The sequence below is a fragment of the Pogonomyrmex barbatus genome, unplaced genomic scaffold (assembly GCF_055798465.1).
Source record: "Pogonomyrmex barbatus isolate J1 unplaced genomic scaffold, ASM5579846v1 scaffold14, whole genome shotgun sequence".
In the NCBI taxonomy this organism is placed as follows: domain Eukaryota; kingdom Metazoa; phylum Arthropoda; class Insecta; order Hymenoptera; family Formicidae; genus Pogonomyrmex; species Pogonomyrmex barbatus.
This window is the reverse complement of record NW_028297110.1, coordinates 6,125,422-6,140,379: the sequence shown is the minus strand read 5'-3', so window position 1 is coordinate 6,140,379 and position 14,958 is coordinate 6,125,422. Positions and strand designations below refer to the sequence as shown.

At 42.0% G+C, this 14,958-nt stretch overlaps 1 protein-coding gene and 1 long non-coding RNA gene across 6 annotated transcripts in view; both read left to right on the top strand.

The window, feature by feature from the left end:
* The window catches only part of Eif4g (eukaryotic translation initiation factor 4 gamma), a 53,094-nt gene that overhangs the window by 16,678 nt on the left and 21,458 nt on the right, over positions 1–14,958 (top strand). For 2 of the 5 annotated variants that reach the window (XM_089072976.1, XM_089072977.1), the window contains exons 2-7: positions 9,188–9,540; positions 9,638–9,901; positions 10,093–10,219; positions 10,295–10,486; positions 11,090–11,283; positions 11,837–12,866. In XM_089072976.1, the coding sequence (XP_088929102.1) occupies positions 9,188–9,540; positions 9,638–9,901; positions 10,093–10,219; positions 10,295–10,486; positions 11,090–11,283; positions 11,837–12,866 (2,160 nt within the window). Of the gene's footprint in view, positions 1–422; positions 3,358–7,730; positions 7,918–9,187; positions 9,541–9,637; positions 9,902–10,092; positions 10,220–10,294; positions 10,487–11,089; positions 11,284–11,836; positions 12,867–14,958 lie in introns of those variants that run through there. The other 3 variants (XM_089072975.1, XM_089072978.1, XM_089072980.1) reach the window with 3 other exon arrangements.
* On the top strand, positions 7,924–8,950 carry LOC148937414 (uncharacterized). Its single transcript, XR_016138392.1, has 2 exons — positions 7,924–8,414; positions 8,581–8,950. It is a non-coding gene; the product is annotated as an uncharacterized LOC148937414 (long non-coding RNA).

Sequence of the window (14,958 nt, the reverse complement as noted above, 5' to 3'; positions counted from 1 at the left end):
GTTGTAACTCGTAATACAACACAATCTTTCCAATCCTATCAGATACAGAGCAAAATCTTCTTGGCGTGGATATTGGGCTTTGGCATCGATGTCGAAGGTTGACCAGGGTCAACCCATGATTTTCTACGTTTAGGGTTATCATAAAGAATCCGTTTTTGATCGCCTGTAATGATTTTGTGCAGAAAATCTTTTTTCCGGAACTTTGAAAGCAAAGTGAGTGCAGTGTCACGCCGACGATTTTTGTTGTCTTCGGACAATTCATGCAGAACCCATCTGCCTTCCTTCTGAACCTTTCCCATCGTATGTAAACGTACGGAAATGGTTTGCTGCGTAACGCCAAGCTGTTCTGCAAGCTCCTTTTCAGTTTGCGCAGAGTTTATATCCAGCAGTGCTTGCAATTCGTCCGTTTCAATCTTTTAGGAGCGTCCAGCACACGGTTCATCTTCAAGACTGAAATCTCCTTGGAGAAATTTTTGATACCATCTTTTACATATAGTATGACTTACAGCGTTCTCTCCATATGCAGCACAAATCATTACAGTGGCTTCAGCAGCATTTTTCTTCAGATGAAACGCGAAGTGGATGGAAAATCGAATATGCTCTTTTGTTATTGCCATCGAACACTACTGATTTTTGAGATTATGTGCATCAAACGCCAAACCGTATGGCATTTTAGAAGGCCAAATGTCAACGCTTTAAAACCGCAAAAGGGTGGGAAGATATATAAAATTTAAATTATTATTTCGGTTGTATGAAATCTAAATCTCTCAGAACTTTTTTGTACACCTAATAAATAGCAAAATTGTGAAAAATTGTACAGTTATAAAATAATATATCGAAAAGTACATCATACTGAATTATTAAAAATTTGGTAAGAATAAAAGCAATAAGTAAAAGAGCGATCGTCGTCGCGCATTATCGAGGGAAAGGGTGGGGCATCCAGAAACGTCGTTACGTTCCTGGGCGTCCTTAGTTGCGGAGCGGATAGGTGGCACACGAGTCGATTGGCGGTACGCGATTCGTCGTAGGTCGCGTACGGGAAGGGCTGGTCTGCCTCAGTCCAACGTAGCGCGTCCCTTGGCGAAGGGTACGCTCACGTCACCCTGAGCGATTCGTGATCCACTCGGAGATTCACGCAATAGTCCGTTTGTGCTAGTCTGAAGGAGTAGGACTGGTGAGTGCCGAAGTACGAACGACGCTTCTACGTCCTCGCCCTCTTTCTCTTTCCGTCGGCGTCGCGGTTCATACATTCTCATAAGAGACAGACATTTCGTGCATCGTACCGTGAACGTTTGTGGACCCGCGCCATTGTACCGTGCGTGGCTATGTGCGTGCGCTATGTGTGGCGGCGGCGGCAGCGGTGTGTGCATGCACGCGGATGAAAGAGAATTCACGACTCTCGACGCGCGGCGCGTAGGCCAGTAATAAACCGAATAGTCGCACTTAGCCTTCCATACTTTTTCCTCTTTCCGTTTCTCTCCCGTCGCGTTTGAAACGTATGCGCATCCCGAGGTGTACGCGAGAGGGTTACGTGCTCGGGTGAGAGTTGGCGCTCTCGGTACTTTTCGGCACGCGACCGAACGCGCCCGATCATCGCGCCGTGCGGAGACAACAGTAGCCTCGCCACCGTCCCCTCTTCTCCCTCCTTCTTTCCCTCTCAACACACACACACACACACACACACACACACACACACACACACACGCACGCACGCACGCACACACACGGTCTGGCGCAGAGCGACGGCTAAAAATTGTCTCTTCCGTTTCCGTGGTTCGCGAGGTAACGAAAACGCGAGCGACGTCGGCGCGTCCGTTGTCCTCCGTGCGTTTGCACAGCCCAAAGCACGCCGACGTGAGAGAGATAAGCCATCGCGCGGCGTTCCAACGGACACACGCAGTTTCCCGTGTGGCGCGGGAGTGGGCGACATACGCACGCACACATATCCGTACACGTATACAGCAAGAGGGAGAGACGACGCGCCGGTCGAGCCTTAAATATCGATTTTGGACGAACCGCGATAGTCCGTCCGCCACGGCGAGTCCGCCACCTATTGTCGAGTGCATGGCACGAGCGGACGGGACAACACGCGCGACGATCACGACCACGACCACGGCACGACGGTGCTCCCGTAACAGTCAGCCTGTGACGGACGCGCAACATCCTCGACAAGGCCTCGTATTAGTTTTGCAGGTGTGCTACAAGGTCACTTCGGTGATCTCGCCAAGTGAGTAGTGTAATCGGGGATCTCTCTCTCTCCGTTAACGTGACTCGCCGAGAATCTCGATCTCGCGCGCGCGACCACGTGTGTGTTTGGTATTATTCATCCGTCTCGCGAGACGAGTTTCGCGGCTGATTACTGGATTGATTGGAAGAAGACTCGGCTATGCTTGATGTTGCCATTCGTGGAAAAGAGCGCGACGAGGGCCATCATCCACCGAGGACGGCGGAGATTTAGGATTGACTAGGCCGAGTGGACGAGTAGACGCGCGCGCGGCGGCGGGTCACCATGGCGCGCCATTGCCGATTGACGACGAGTTGACGGATCGCGAGGCGCGCGTTTGTCCCCGAGGCGTACCGTTAACGTTCGCGCGTTTGCTCCAGCGTTTCGCCATCGTGACGTGAAGCAGGAAGCAGGAAGAAGGCTCGCGCATCTCCCGGCCATCTCTCTCGCGACATTTGTAAAATCAGGCAAGAATCGACGTACGAATCGGAAGGAAACAACGACAACAAATCGCGACGATGATCGCGAATTCATCTTATTATCGTATTTACCGTTACATAAACATATCTCGTCGAGGCTCGTCGACGGCGTCGAGTCGTCTCTAACCACCGATCATCACCGGAGAGGAGGGGAGGATCTCAGCCGAGGCGAAACGCGAGGGTGAGGCGGAGAGGAGGAGAAGGAAGAGGAGGAGTGCAAGCGAAGTCGCTCGCGCGAAGGAAAAGCCACCGTGAGCAGCAGCGACCAGGCTGCTCTATCCGGAAGAATGGTTTCGAGATATGGCGTCTCGAAGGAGGGCGCAGTGGGTGTCGCCGTCGGTGCCTTAGGACCCATGCATTGTCTAGTGCCACACTGTGGCGGTCCTCATCATCCCCATCATCTCACGGCTTCGCATCCTCAGAATCCGCAGCCAGGTCACAACCACCATGTGCATCCTGGTCATCAACCGCCGCCACCGCCGTCGCCGAGTCCCCACCTCAATCAACTGACGCATCCTCAGCTCACCGTCAACATTAGCCATCTCGGTCATCATCATCACCAACATCATCAGCAGCAACCGCAGCAGCAGCAGCAGCCACCACAGCAGCAACAGCAAACGCAAATGCCGCCCCAATACCGAGTCACCGCGAATAGTAAGTAGGAGAGAGAGAGAGAGAGAGAGAGAGAGAGAGAGAGAGAGAGAGAGAGAGAGAGAGAGAGAGAGAGAGAGAAGGCGTGCATGCGCGAGCGCGCTCGAAGGGTCATGTATCATCCGGAAATTTATCGGATTAATGTTAAGGACTGGTCTTGAATTGAGAGACGCCTTAGGTTCCACGAAAAGCTCGATCGGAATGTATCGCGAACGACAATCGCGAGATTGATTATAATTTAGGAAATATCACGAAACGATCTCTCGACTTTACGACGAGATGCTTATGCTTTTTAATATGCCATTAATAATCTAATTATTTAACCAACGATCAAGTACGCGCTTTGTAGCGTGATAGCGAGACTACGCTGGATACGCCAAACAGCTGACCGAAAATCAGTAAGACAATCGATCTTCGTCTACTCGCTACGATTGACACCGGACGCGTATCTTAAAGTGGTCTATGAGATTGTTGCTTTTCCATTCTTATCCCGACTGATTGAATATCCGTTCTCCATAGAATGCAGCATCATAATTTATCTATTTTGTTTTTGGGATTAATTTTTGCTTTTGGCGTGTGTTTCTGTCAGCGAAATAATATTTTGTCAAAATTCTATATGTGGAGTGGCGGAATCGAACTCTTGTCTTTCATTTGACAGACTTGACTATCTTCTATCAATATATTATCTAGTACTCTGAATTGTTCATGAAAAAACTTTATGCATTTATGCATTTCTGGCTAATTTTACTAATAATACTAATTAAAACTATTCTGTGAATTATATTAATGTCCTACATTTTATATTAACTTATAAATTTTATGCGAGATATAAAAAATGTTATTGTATATAATACTGATAATGAATAATATTGATTCGATCATTTTTAACAGTTAATCTGATTAGCTTCTTGGTTAGAAAAATTTTCTATCTGAGACGAATGCGACGAATGAGACTAAAATTGCAGTCTTAAGTCTTTGAAAGAATAATATAACATCAAATTAATTTATGAGGATTCTTTGTATCGTAAGAATTGGTTTTGATTGCGTCAAGCACGTTTTAAATGTACACTCGGATTGATAATGCAGACAACGCCGTGGACGATAACGCAACGTAAAATGAAACATTCAAATTCACATTCTCTACGCATGTATAGATCTTATTTTAAAGCAATTTTTTTCTTTATTTTCAAGCAATAATGTATGTTTGATTCATGCTTCAACTTGCTTTCGTTCTTGCAATGTATTAACTTATCCGATTTCTATCGGTAATATGCATTAAACCGATATTAATTTATGCATTAGAGATCGAGAATTGAAGAGTAGAATTCGGCCAATCAGATAATTTTAACCTTAGCACACTTTATCTGCATTGGTTGAATTATTAGGTCTGTTTTTTATAGCTGATCTAATGTACATTCGTACTTAAAATGAGGTAAATATATATATTTGAAGTTTGGCAAAAGCAAGGTAGAAAGTTTTTTAGTGCAGTTGAATGCAGCGACAAAAAACAGGCATCTAATCTTAATCTTCGATACACGATCTTTAATGCAAGTTCCGAATGCACGCATGGTTTTGCATGCTGTCAGATCACGCACGGTGATATAGGAACATGGCCGATTGGCTACTCCATCGTGGACATGAAGACTTGCGACCGATGATAGTAGCATAGTCCATCTTTTGCTTCTCCACTTGTATTATTTTGTATTTATTTATCATTGTGCCGCTTTCGGTATCTCGTACGATCCACCCTTGATTCTGTCGGCGACTACGACTTGCGCTAATTTCAAAAAGGATGATCTGACTCTTGTCATCGCGATCGATGAACCACACACACACACACACACACACACACACACACACACACACATATCGCATGCGGCCAATGTGATGCCGCATGTATGTGCAATCGCGAAGCGGAATGATGCAAAGCGCGTTATTTTCAAGCGCACTGGGGGTAGTTAATCTGACCCGGTGACCTATCTGTCAAGAGTCGAATCGCGTTTGCGTCTATTTGCGGATGCACGGGTTCGAATCGCGACATGTCGCGGCTCTTTCTCTTTCCTTCCTCTGTCTCTCGTTGCCTTTCCTCTCTGCTTTTCTCCGCGAAGATGCGTACAACGCCGCCGTTACGTTAAAATGATAACGATATACGATGCTCTAGTATCAACCTTAATCCCTTCAGTTTTATACTTGTGAAAATGTTGCTTTATCTCGAGCCAATTCTCTTTTAGAGAATGCGACCTTTTCTTCGCTATCGCTACTTAATCGTTATCTCTCTGTACTCTTTGTCGAACAATCGGGAGTGAGATCGTCTCCGAAGAAAAGGCGTATTTTGGCCGTTGTGGCACCGGCGCGATAGAAATGTAGTACGAATCAAGATTTATTCAAATTTTTTTTATCCAGTAGTACAGTAGGTCAGGCATTTTTCCTGGTATGCGGATATCGATATATCGTAATGGCTTATTTAGGTTAGTTCTTAGCGCCCCGGGACGGCGCTTTAGACAATTCACGATATAGGTCAATCGATAAAACGCTTTCCACTTTGTATCATCGTGAAGGTACGTTCGATCCTTTCCCTTCGCGTGGGGTACGTCCCGTTCCATCTCGACCTCTCTTCTCGATGAGACGACCTCATTATTGTTGAATGTCCCGATAAGCCGAAACATAATTCGGATATTTCGAAATGTTAGAGCTCAGACACAATAAGAGGAATAAAGAAAGATATGTTAAATGTAGGAATAGAACTTGAAATAGAGAACTAAATTTCTTTCGACACACGGGAAATCGTGCTTCGATAAGTTATCTAGGAATATCAAAAATGTTTTTTCTTGGGGTGAAAGTAATTTTCTGTTCATAATTCTTTATCTTAATTTCTTCTCCCTCTCCTCCCCCCCCTCCTCCTTCTTTTCCTCCTCCTCCTCTTCCTCCTCCTCCTCTTCTCCCTTCCTCTCTCCCTCTCCATTTATTTTGTTTAACTCTCTTCAGCTCTTTTAAAATTGCATTATCAGGCGTATATTACTTAAATTCATTTAACAAAATTAGTGTACTTTATACAAATTAATTAATTAATTAAATTAATTAAATTAATTAAACGCAAAATGTATATAAATTAAACGAAAAATATTAGTCTCATAAAATCCCATTTAAGTAATCAAAAATTTCAATACTTGTCTATTCGTTAAACATGTTTCTGAGAGTACATTAAAATCTTTCTTTTGGAAATTTTGATTACAAATGTAGAGCAAGTAAAAAATTTAAAGTAATTTTCTTATAAAAAGTACATAATTTAAAGGAAATACTGTTGGGAAAGAATTAACGATCGAGGTGCTGGATGAAGCGTGATTAATGACGCGAAGCATAGCAAACAGTATAGCTCGTCTATCCTTGACGAATCGATCTACAATGTTACGAGCTTCCGCCTCGCAACTCAAACACTTCTAGTTATCATGTGACGGCGGCTGCTGTTTATTCGTAATGTTATGCGAGAACCGATGGTTAAATTCCATGAGAGGGCAGGAAAAAAAATAATATACGAAGAGTGGCGCGAGAGATTGGGATTTTCACTTGGTAAATCTCGCCATAGATGTTAACAACGTACGGCATTTCCATAGACAATCGTTTTGTCGATGATATCGATGTGGCGCGCCACGTGGCTCTCCGAACGGCGAGGTTAATCCTAACCTAACCTAATCTCCATTCGAAACATTCCGCATACGTGCAGTGCCGTAGCGCTTCCGATCGGTGCGTTTAGACTCATTAACATGCTCTGGAGTCAAAGTCTATTTGGAATCGTGCGCGCAGCTCGCTATGCACCGAGCGCGGCATGGCGCATCGTCATCCAACATCGAGGGGATCGGCGGCAGTTCAGTGGGTGGGGTATGCCGCGCTGCATACGTCATTCATCACCGGAAATGACGTACGTACGAAGCCAGGCGCGGCATTCCGCATTCCCGATCGCGCGGTTTCTAGGTCCCGTTCTCCTTTCCTCTCGGTCGCAACTCGTGATGTTCCGGTACGAAACGCGTTCCTCGGCATGGCACTGGACTCGCGATCCCATCAGCGAGACGTGAGAAGAAAAGTATGCGGATTACATTGGAGAAAATATCGTATTTTTTTTCAACCCAAGTGACAGGAATACCTTTCAACGTTCCTTCTGAAAGCTGTGTTTTTCATTGGAATTCTAGAATTTATCAGAGTAATATTCGGAATCTATTTAAGATGAGAGGATCAGTGTTGAAACGCGTATACACGGAAAGTGAGTGCTAAATACGCGCCTCTGCCAGAGTAGCGCGCGCTTCCGGCGGTGCTGTCGCTCCTGGACGGTCGTGAATCGATGCCATCGCGGAGTCACAGATGGCAGCGCTGCGCCCCGGCCCCTGCCCACATGTGCAAAGATGGCCGTCCGCGAGGTCGGACCGTCGGTACGTTTGTTCACGTTCGAATCTCGTTCTCGCTCTGCCAACGTTGTGCTCTCGTAACGACAGAATCATCCTGGACAGAAACGCGCGGACGGTGTGCGGCTCACGAGGAGAAGAACGGATTTGCGCGGACGATCCTGTAACGGTGAGCAACAACGTGACGACGAATGATCCCATATTTTTCTTGGATTCAGCACGCGTATATCTCCGTATTTCCTCTGTCTTCGTATCTTTTTTTACGTCAATGAAAAAAGATAAAAAACGTCCATCCATCGACTTGAAGACTCCTTGCGTTCGAGCTGCGCGATAAGACGTGAGAAGCTTAAAAACTCTCTCTCTCTCTCCCCCCCCTCTCCCCTCCTCCCTCTGCGGGATTTCCCCGTGGATTGTCTCGGCGCTTGGTGTTTCACCGACGGGAAACGTTGACGTCAACATTTCGTGCAACGGCACGCCGTACATATTCGCCTTTCGCGAGTAATTACTAATTGATATAAGCCAGGGCGGAACGAAGGCATCAGGCCCTGATGTTACATCGTTCGTTATCGAGATTAGACGTTCGGGTACTCGTCCGTACTCTACTTATCTATACTACGTAAGCTCGTGATTAGTTGACGCCTTGTGTGCTACGTTCCTCGTTTACTCGTAAGCATTTAAATAATTTTTTGTTGAGCGGTTTGTCTTATTTCATTTTAAACGTAAAGTTTTGCGATTGTTATAAATTATTTCAGTTTTGTTACACATTTGATTTTACCAAAAATTGATAAATGAATCCATTTCTCATTCTTTTTATTATATAACACATATGTAGGCTTATGCGAATTTATTCTTAGCGGAATAATCTAATGTTCAGCACGACAAACTCGCAACAAGATTAATCAATCTAAACATGATGTGATTAATTTCGGTTTCCGGTATACGCATCTCGCATAGATGTTTGAAACGACTTTTGCGATATCTGCTCGATAAAGAATCTTTAAGTAGAGAAAATGGGAAAACCAGAGAAGTGATCAAACATTTATATCACGGCAAGTATCGTTTTATGTATCATGGTCTTTTTATTTTATACGCATATTGACAATCATTGATATTTATTTATATATTTATTGCATATATAAATCATATATATTAAAGGTTGAACTATCACAGTGGCATAAGAAACATACTGAAATAAAAAGAAATTATATAAGATGTGAAAATATTTATTCAGGAATGCGCTTTCATATCGCGAGCGTAACGCTAGCCTTGCGAGCTGCCGTTTTATACATGCATATTTATTGTACTGTAAAATATGAACAAATAATCTAGTTGTAATTCGCGTATTTTCTGATAGCGAGAACTTATGTGAATTAAGGCGATTATATGATTGTTGAACAAATGCAGCGACGCGATTGAGCAAGTTGCAAATTCTATTTCAGGATCGGAGTTTCATGGAAACTACAGCGCCCAACCAGGGGGTCAGGTAGGTGGAAGTGCCGCGAGTAATGTAGGAGTACCCACGGGTAGAGGGCCTCCGCCGCTTGGCGGTATACAGACGATAGGACAATCGGCAGCGGGTATACCACCCGGAGGTCCCGCTGGGGGACAGGCACCATCACAGGCCCCAACACCGGGAGTACAATCGCAACCACCTCAAGGTCCAGCGCCTACTACTACTCCTCCTGTGCACACGCCATCGCCTCAGGAAATGGGAAAGCAGGCTCATTTACAGACGCAACCGCCGTCTTTACAGCAGGTTTACGTGCCGACGCAAAATAGACCGGCGTCTCAGGTACGTACTTGTTAACATAATAAATGAAAGAAAATCTTTTTGCAAAATAAATGGACTTTTTGCAGAATATCTTACACTCTGTCAATTTTCTACATAGGGTTATTATCAAACGGGTCCAAGGCCGCAACAGCCGCGTGGCATTAGCCACAGAGGTGGCCAGGGCGCCAGTGGCACACCAGTAGTCGGAATGGCTGGGGTAGGTGGTGGTGGAGGACAACCGCCTGCCATATATCCCCATCCGGCTACGTTACCGGTACAGGCAAGTGCAATGTATATAGGCCAAAGTCAAGTTCATGGTCTTCATACGGGGCCTCATCAGCAGTCGGTGTACCCCATAAATAATCAAATACCGATTCATCAGGTACTTGATCCAACTCACTTGTTTGATATTTACTTGTTTTATATTTTTGTATTATATTTTTTCCCTCTTTTTTTCTTAATTTTTTTAATACATATATTATTAAATAAAACCTTGCTTGTAAATATTTGAGATGTATTAAATTGAATCAAAACCTAATAAAGTGTTTTTTTTTTTTTTTTTTTTTTTTTCAGTTTTCCGGCCCACCTCAGCGGCATCAGCCGCATCAAAATCAGTCTTTCTATCAGACGTTCCAGCCTCCACCACTCATCACCCCGCCAAATGTGTTCGGTTACCATGCGCCCGCACCACAACATGGTTGTAAGTATCTTTGAAAAATAGTATATTTTTTTACTAGAAATTTAAATTGGAAATTAAAATACCATTTTTTGAAAGATTATTACACGGCGTCAAACACCATGAGTTTGACCAGGGCGAGTACAAGTGCTGTCAGCGGTGGAGGGCAGCATGTGGCAGGCCCGCTGGCTGGTACGCAAGGTGCTCCAGTTGTACCGCAAGGTACACTACAGCAACCTGCCCAACAAGCCCAACCGTTGCCTCCAATGGGCATACCACTGTCGCAGACTGGTATATTATTTTAAGATTTAACTTAATAAGTATTAATTCTTTGCGGTTCCTTGATAATAATCCAAATTAAAATTAGAGAAAGATCTTGCAATGGACAAGAATCGAAATATCAATAAATGATAAAGTTTTTAATTTATTTTGATGGAATTTAATAAATGAAAAAATTTTTCTTAACTTTTTAAATTATATGGGATAACGATTGGTTTTGAACTTGGAATTCAACAATTGTAGATCAGTTTCTCACACACAGAGCCATACACATTAACCCAGTTTATTGATTATTAAATCTTGTACTGATTTGAACATATAGAGAGTTAGTTTATTATGAAATATAGATTTCAGTTTTATGTAGAATCGCAAAGAATAATACACGTTATTTATCTTTTACTTAAACAAAAAAAAAACAGTTGAAAAAGGCTTGTGTAATATACATACGTACACATATAAATTTATATGTATTCGTACGCGTGCGTGTGCGTGTATCATGTATGTATGTATATAACGTTTTTAGAATGATGGATTTAATTTTCTTGTGTCAAATAGGACTTTTATAATTTAAGTTGGATAATATATTTTTGTTTTTCTTTTTTTTTTTTTTTATAGATGTATACTCTGGACACAATGGTGGCGCAACGAATACTAACAGTACTACCAGATCTCGGAAACCTAGAGGACAGAACGCGATTTTGGACATAGTAAATCCGTTAACCGGCAAAAATATAAGTGACGAAATTTATAAAGATAACGAAACTACGCAGAGTGGTGAATCCAGTAATCGCGAGACGCCACAACCACAGGTGAGTTACGTTGAAATATATTGACAATTGGCTAAGAGAGTTTAGCATATTCTTTATTGAAGCCTATGCTCATTAATTATATAATGCAAAAATATATCTTAAATTTATATATTATAAACTAACTCTCGTAGCCAATTGTGTATATTTGTATCTGTATACCCATACAAGTCATATCCTCGCAAATTGTGTCGAGTAAATTGAGTGAAATTGTATTTGAGAAAGATTAAAAAAATATTGATTAATAATTCTAGACAATTTCATAAATGTATATGAGAAAATTTTATAATGGCATTTAAACCCAATATTATATATGATGTCGATTATTTTTTCAGATTGATCGGTGTAATGCTAAAAATATAAATGAGGATTTGATGGCTGTAGGGTGACAGATTTGTAAAGTCTTGAATATTTTTCGTTCGTCCAAGTGCTTTTGTTTTGATTTCTCTCGCCCTATGATTTGAGTTTGAAAACAAGATTTTAGTTTGAACGTAATGCCTGAATAAATGGCACGTGCCACCCACCGTCTATCACGCAGATTTGGTGATTGTTACAGAATAACGGTGCGGAGGTGATAGCTGATTTTGCTGCTCGTGTCGCAAAGGCCGCGACCGAGGAGTCTGACACGGTATCGACGAGCGCGTCCGAAACGGCGTCTAATATAATTCAAACAACAGCGCAAACGTCGTTATCGAACGTTCAAATCAATTCCGCTAATGAGACAATTAGTCAGTGTAGCAATAGTTCGCCTATGCCCTCAAAAAATATAGCTAGCGCTGGCGCTGGCAAAACGGTACCTACGATAAATAGTCAATCGTTAGGTGCTTGTAGTAATGCGGCGCAAATCGACTCGAGTGCGACAAAAACGGAGTCGAAAGCGTTGCAACTCCCCGTGAAAGAGTTTCAACCTAGGAATGAAATAAAGAGTGTGACGATCGAAGAATCGTCACCCGTCGTACCCGGAGTGGTAGCCGTCGCGAATAAAGATACTGTTTCCGTGCAGCTTACCGCGCCGATTGCTAACACCGAAACAACGGCTGTGACAGCGACGGTGACGACCGAAACCGAGCCCGAAGTTGTCGGGACTATTGGCACTGTAGCTGCAACCGGAATTGGAACTGGAAGCGGAACCAGTACTGGAACTGGAACCGGAATTGGAATTGGAGTCGGCTCTGGATCCGGACCCGAGGCCACCAAGAGTCTTAACGCTTCGTCCAATGTAGTACAGACGTCGGTTACTCCGTACTGGAGTAACATTACCCAGGAAGTCCCAAAACCGTCCGCTATTGTCTCAAGCACCAATCCCGTTCCTACTAAGGAGCCATTCCCTAATATATCCAAGACTTCGTCGAACTCGCCGCCGAGAAGGAAACCCAACGCTACCGAGCTGCCTTCAAATACCAAAGAGCAAAAGGAGAGGAAAACCCGGGAAAAAAGCCTCGGCTCTCGGGGCGCCACTCCCACGCCTGTTCACAATCAGGCGACGGATCATCATCATCAAAAGACGAACGGTGACGCGGCTGGCGACAAAACAGAAACGGAGGTGATGCACCCTAGAAACGAGATACAGCAAAAATCATCGGATGGTGAGTGACGATTTATTTTCTGAGAAACTTCATAGAATCTTTCTGAGAATTTTTCATATTCAACGTCATATTCGAATTTAACTAGTTGGAGAGAATTGTTTTGCTGATTAATTTTTCTTTCGTGTCATTTAATCAAAGACACTACACACTTATAATCCATGTACGGATATCAAATTGAATTATACATAAGCAATTATATTGAATAACAAGATATATTGATAACTTGAAAAATTGCGAAGAAAAGAGAATAAAAATAAAGCGGTATCTCATACAATCACCGAAATTGCTTTAGCTTTCATTACGCCTATGCGAGCACAGCCTTGAACGAGTTTACTCAAAGATACGTCAATCGTCCTCTCTCTCTCTCTCTCTCTCTCTCTCTCTCTCTCTCTCTCTCTCTCTCTCTCTCTCTCTCTCTCTCTCTCTCTCTCTCTCTCTCTCTCTCTCTCTCTCTATCTATCTATCTATCTATCTCTATCTCTCTCTCTCTTTCTCTCTCTCTTTCTCTCTCTCTCTCTCTCTCTTTCTCTCTCTCTCTCTCTCTCTCTCTCTCTCTCTCTTTCTTCTTTCTTTTACTCGTGACTGGAAATTCACTCGCGGAGCGTGATATCTGTTCGAGATATCTGACATCGATCGCAAATCAACATATGGTTATTATTCATTAAGAAACGCAAAGCAATTCTAAGAGAATGTTGAAAACCAAACATCGCTTCATTTCATTTGAACTTTGCGCTGCGCGTTTGCATGTCGAGATAATAATCGTAATTTCAAATGCGTTTTCTAGATAAGTGTGATTTGAGCAAGTCTACATTTTGATATCTTGTTATCTAATATCCATAAGGAATGTTTTAAGTGTCAGTTACGAATATAATACCGCAATACGTTATTGTGGTAATCATAAATCGATGATTTAGTCTGTTATCATTAGTTATCCTTGCTATAATTTTTAGTAATAGTAATTCAAATGAAGTGGGACTATACGGTAGTATCCTTAAAAGTTTCTTTATAATTACTCATTGATTTTTGAGATTAATATTCCAGTTTAATGTTCGCCACATAAACTGTTTTAAAGACGTTTTAACTTCAATCTCGATAAACATTTATCTTAAAGATTTCTCTTATTAATGCAAGTAAGCAACATAAAATTTTTTCTTTCTCTCCGCATATCTAACTTTCCTATTCAGGAATGTAGTTTTCTTTATTTTTGAAAATTTGAGAATTATGAGATTTTTCGAAATTTTGCTTTTCAAAAAAATTGATTCTCTAACACTTTCATCTTTATATTCCGACTATTGACAATCTACTGGTCATCTAAGTTAACACTCGATACAGCATAAACATCTGCGTATACAATACATATATTCATATGTGACTCGTGAGCTCTTTATAAAGAAAATTCTATGCCATCACAATGCCCTTACCAATAATAAAGCTAAAATATAATATTCGAATATTAAATAGCTTATCTTTATAATTAAAAAATTTTCAAATTAAGTCCAAAATTTCGAATAGTTGGGGAACTCGAGAACACTCAAAGACTATTTTTATAAGAAAAATTTTTATAAGAACAGATAAATCCCGAATATGACAAAGCTATTGAGAAAACCGATTATAATTCTCATTCTTTATCAATCATCGCCAGATTCTTTATTTTTCTTAGTAAGCATTATTTTAAAACCTAGATTGTCACAGCTGAGTGTTCACACTTTAGATAGTTTAGACAGTTTTACTTTCAACCGTGAAAGGTCGTCGATAAAAATTCGTGTAATATTGTAGGACACGTTGCCTCAATGCACATAAAATGTTCCCACGCATACATACATGCATACATACACACATACATACATACATACATACATACATACACACATACATACATACATACATACATACATACATACATACATACATACATACATACATACATACATACATACATATATACATACATACATACATATATACATACATACATACATATATACATACATACATACATACATACATACATACATACATACATACATACATACATCATACATACATACATACATACATACATACATGCATACATGCATACATACATACATAC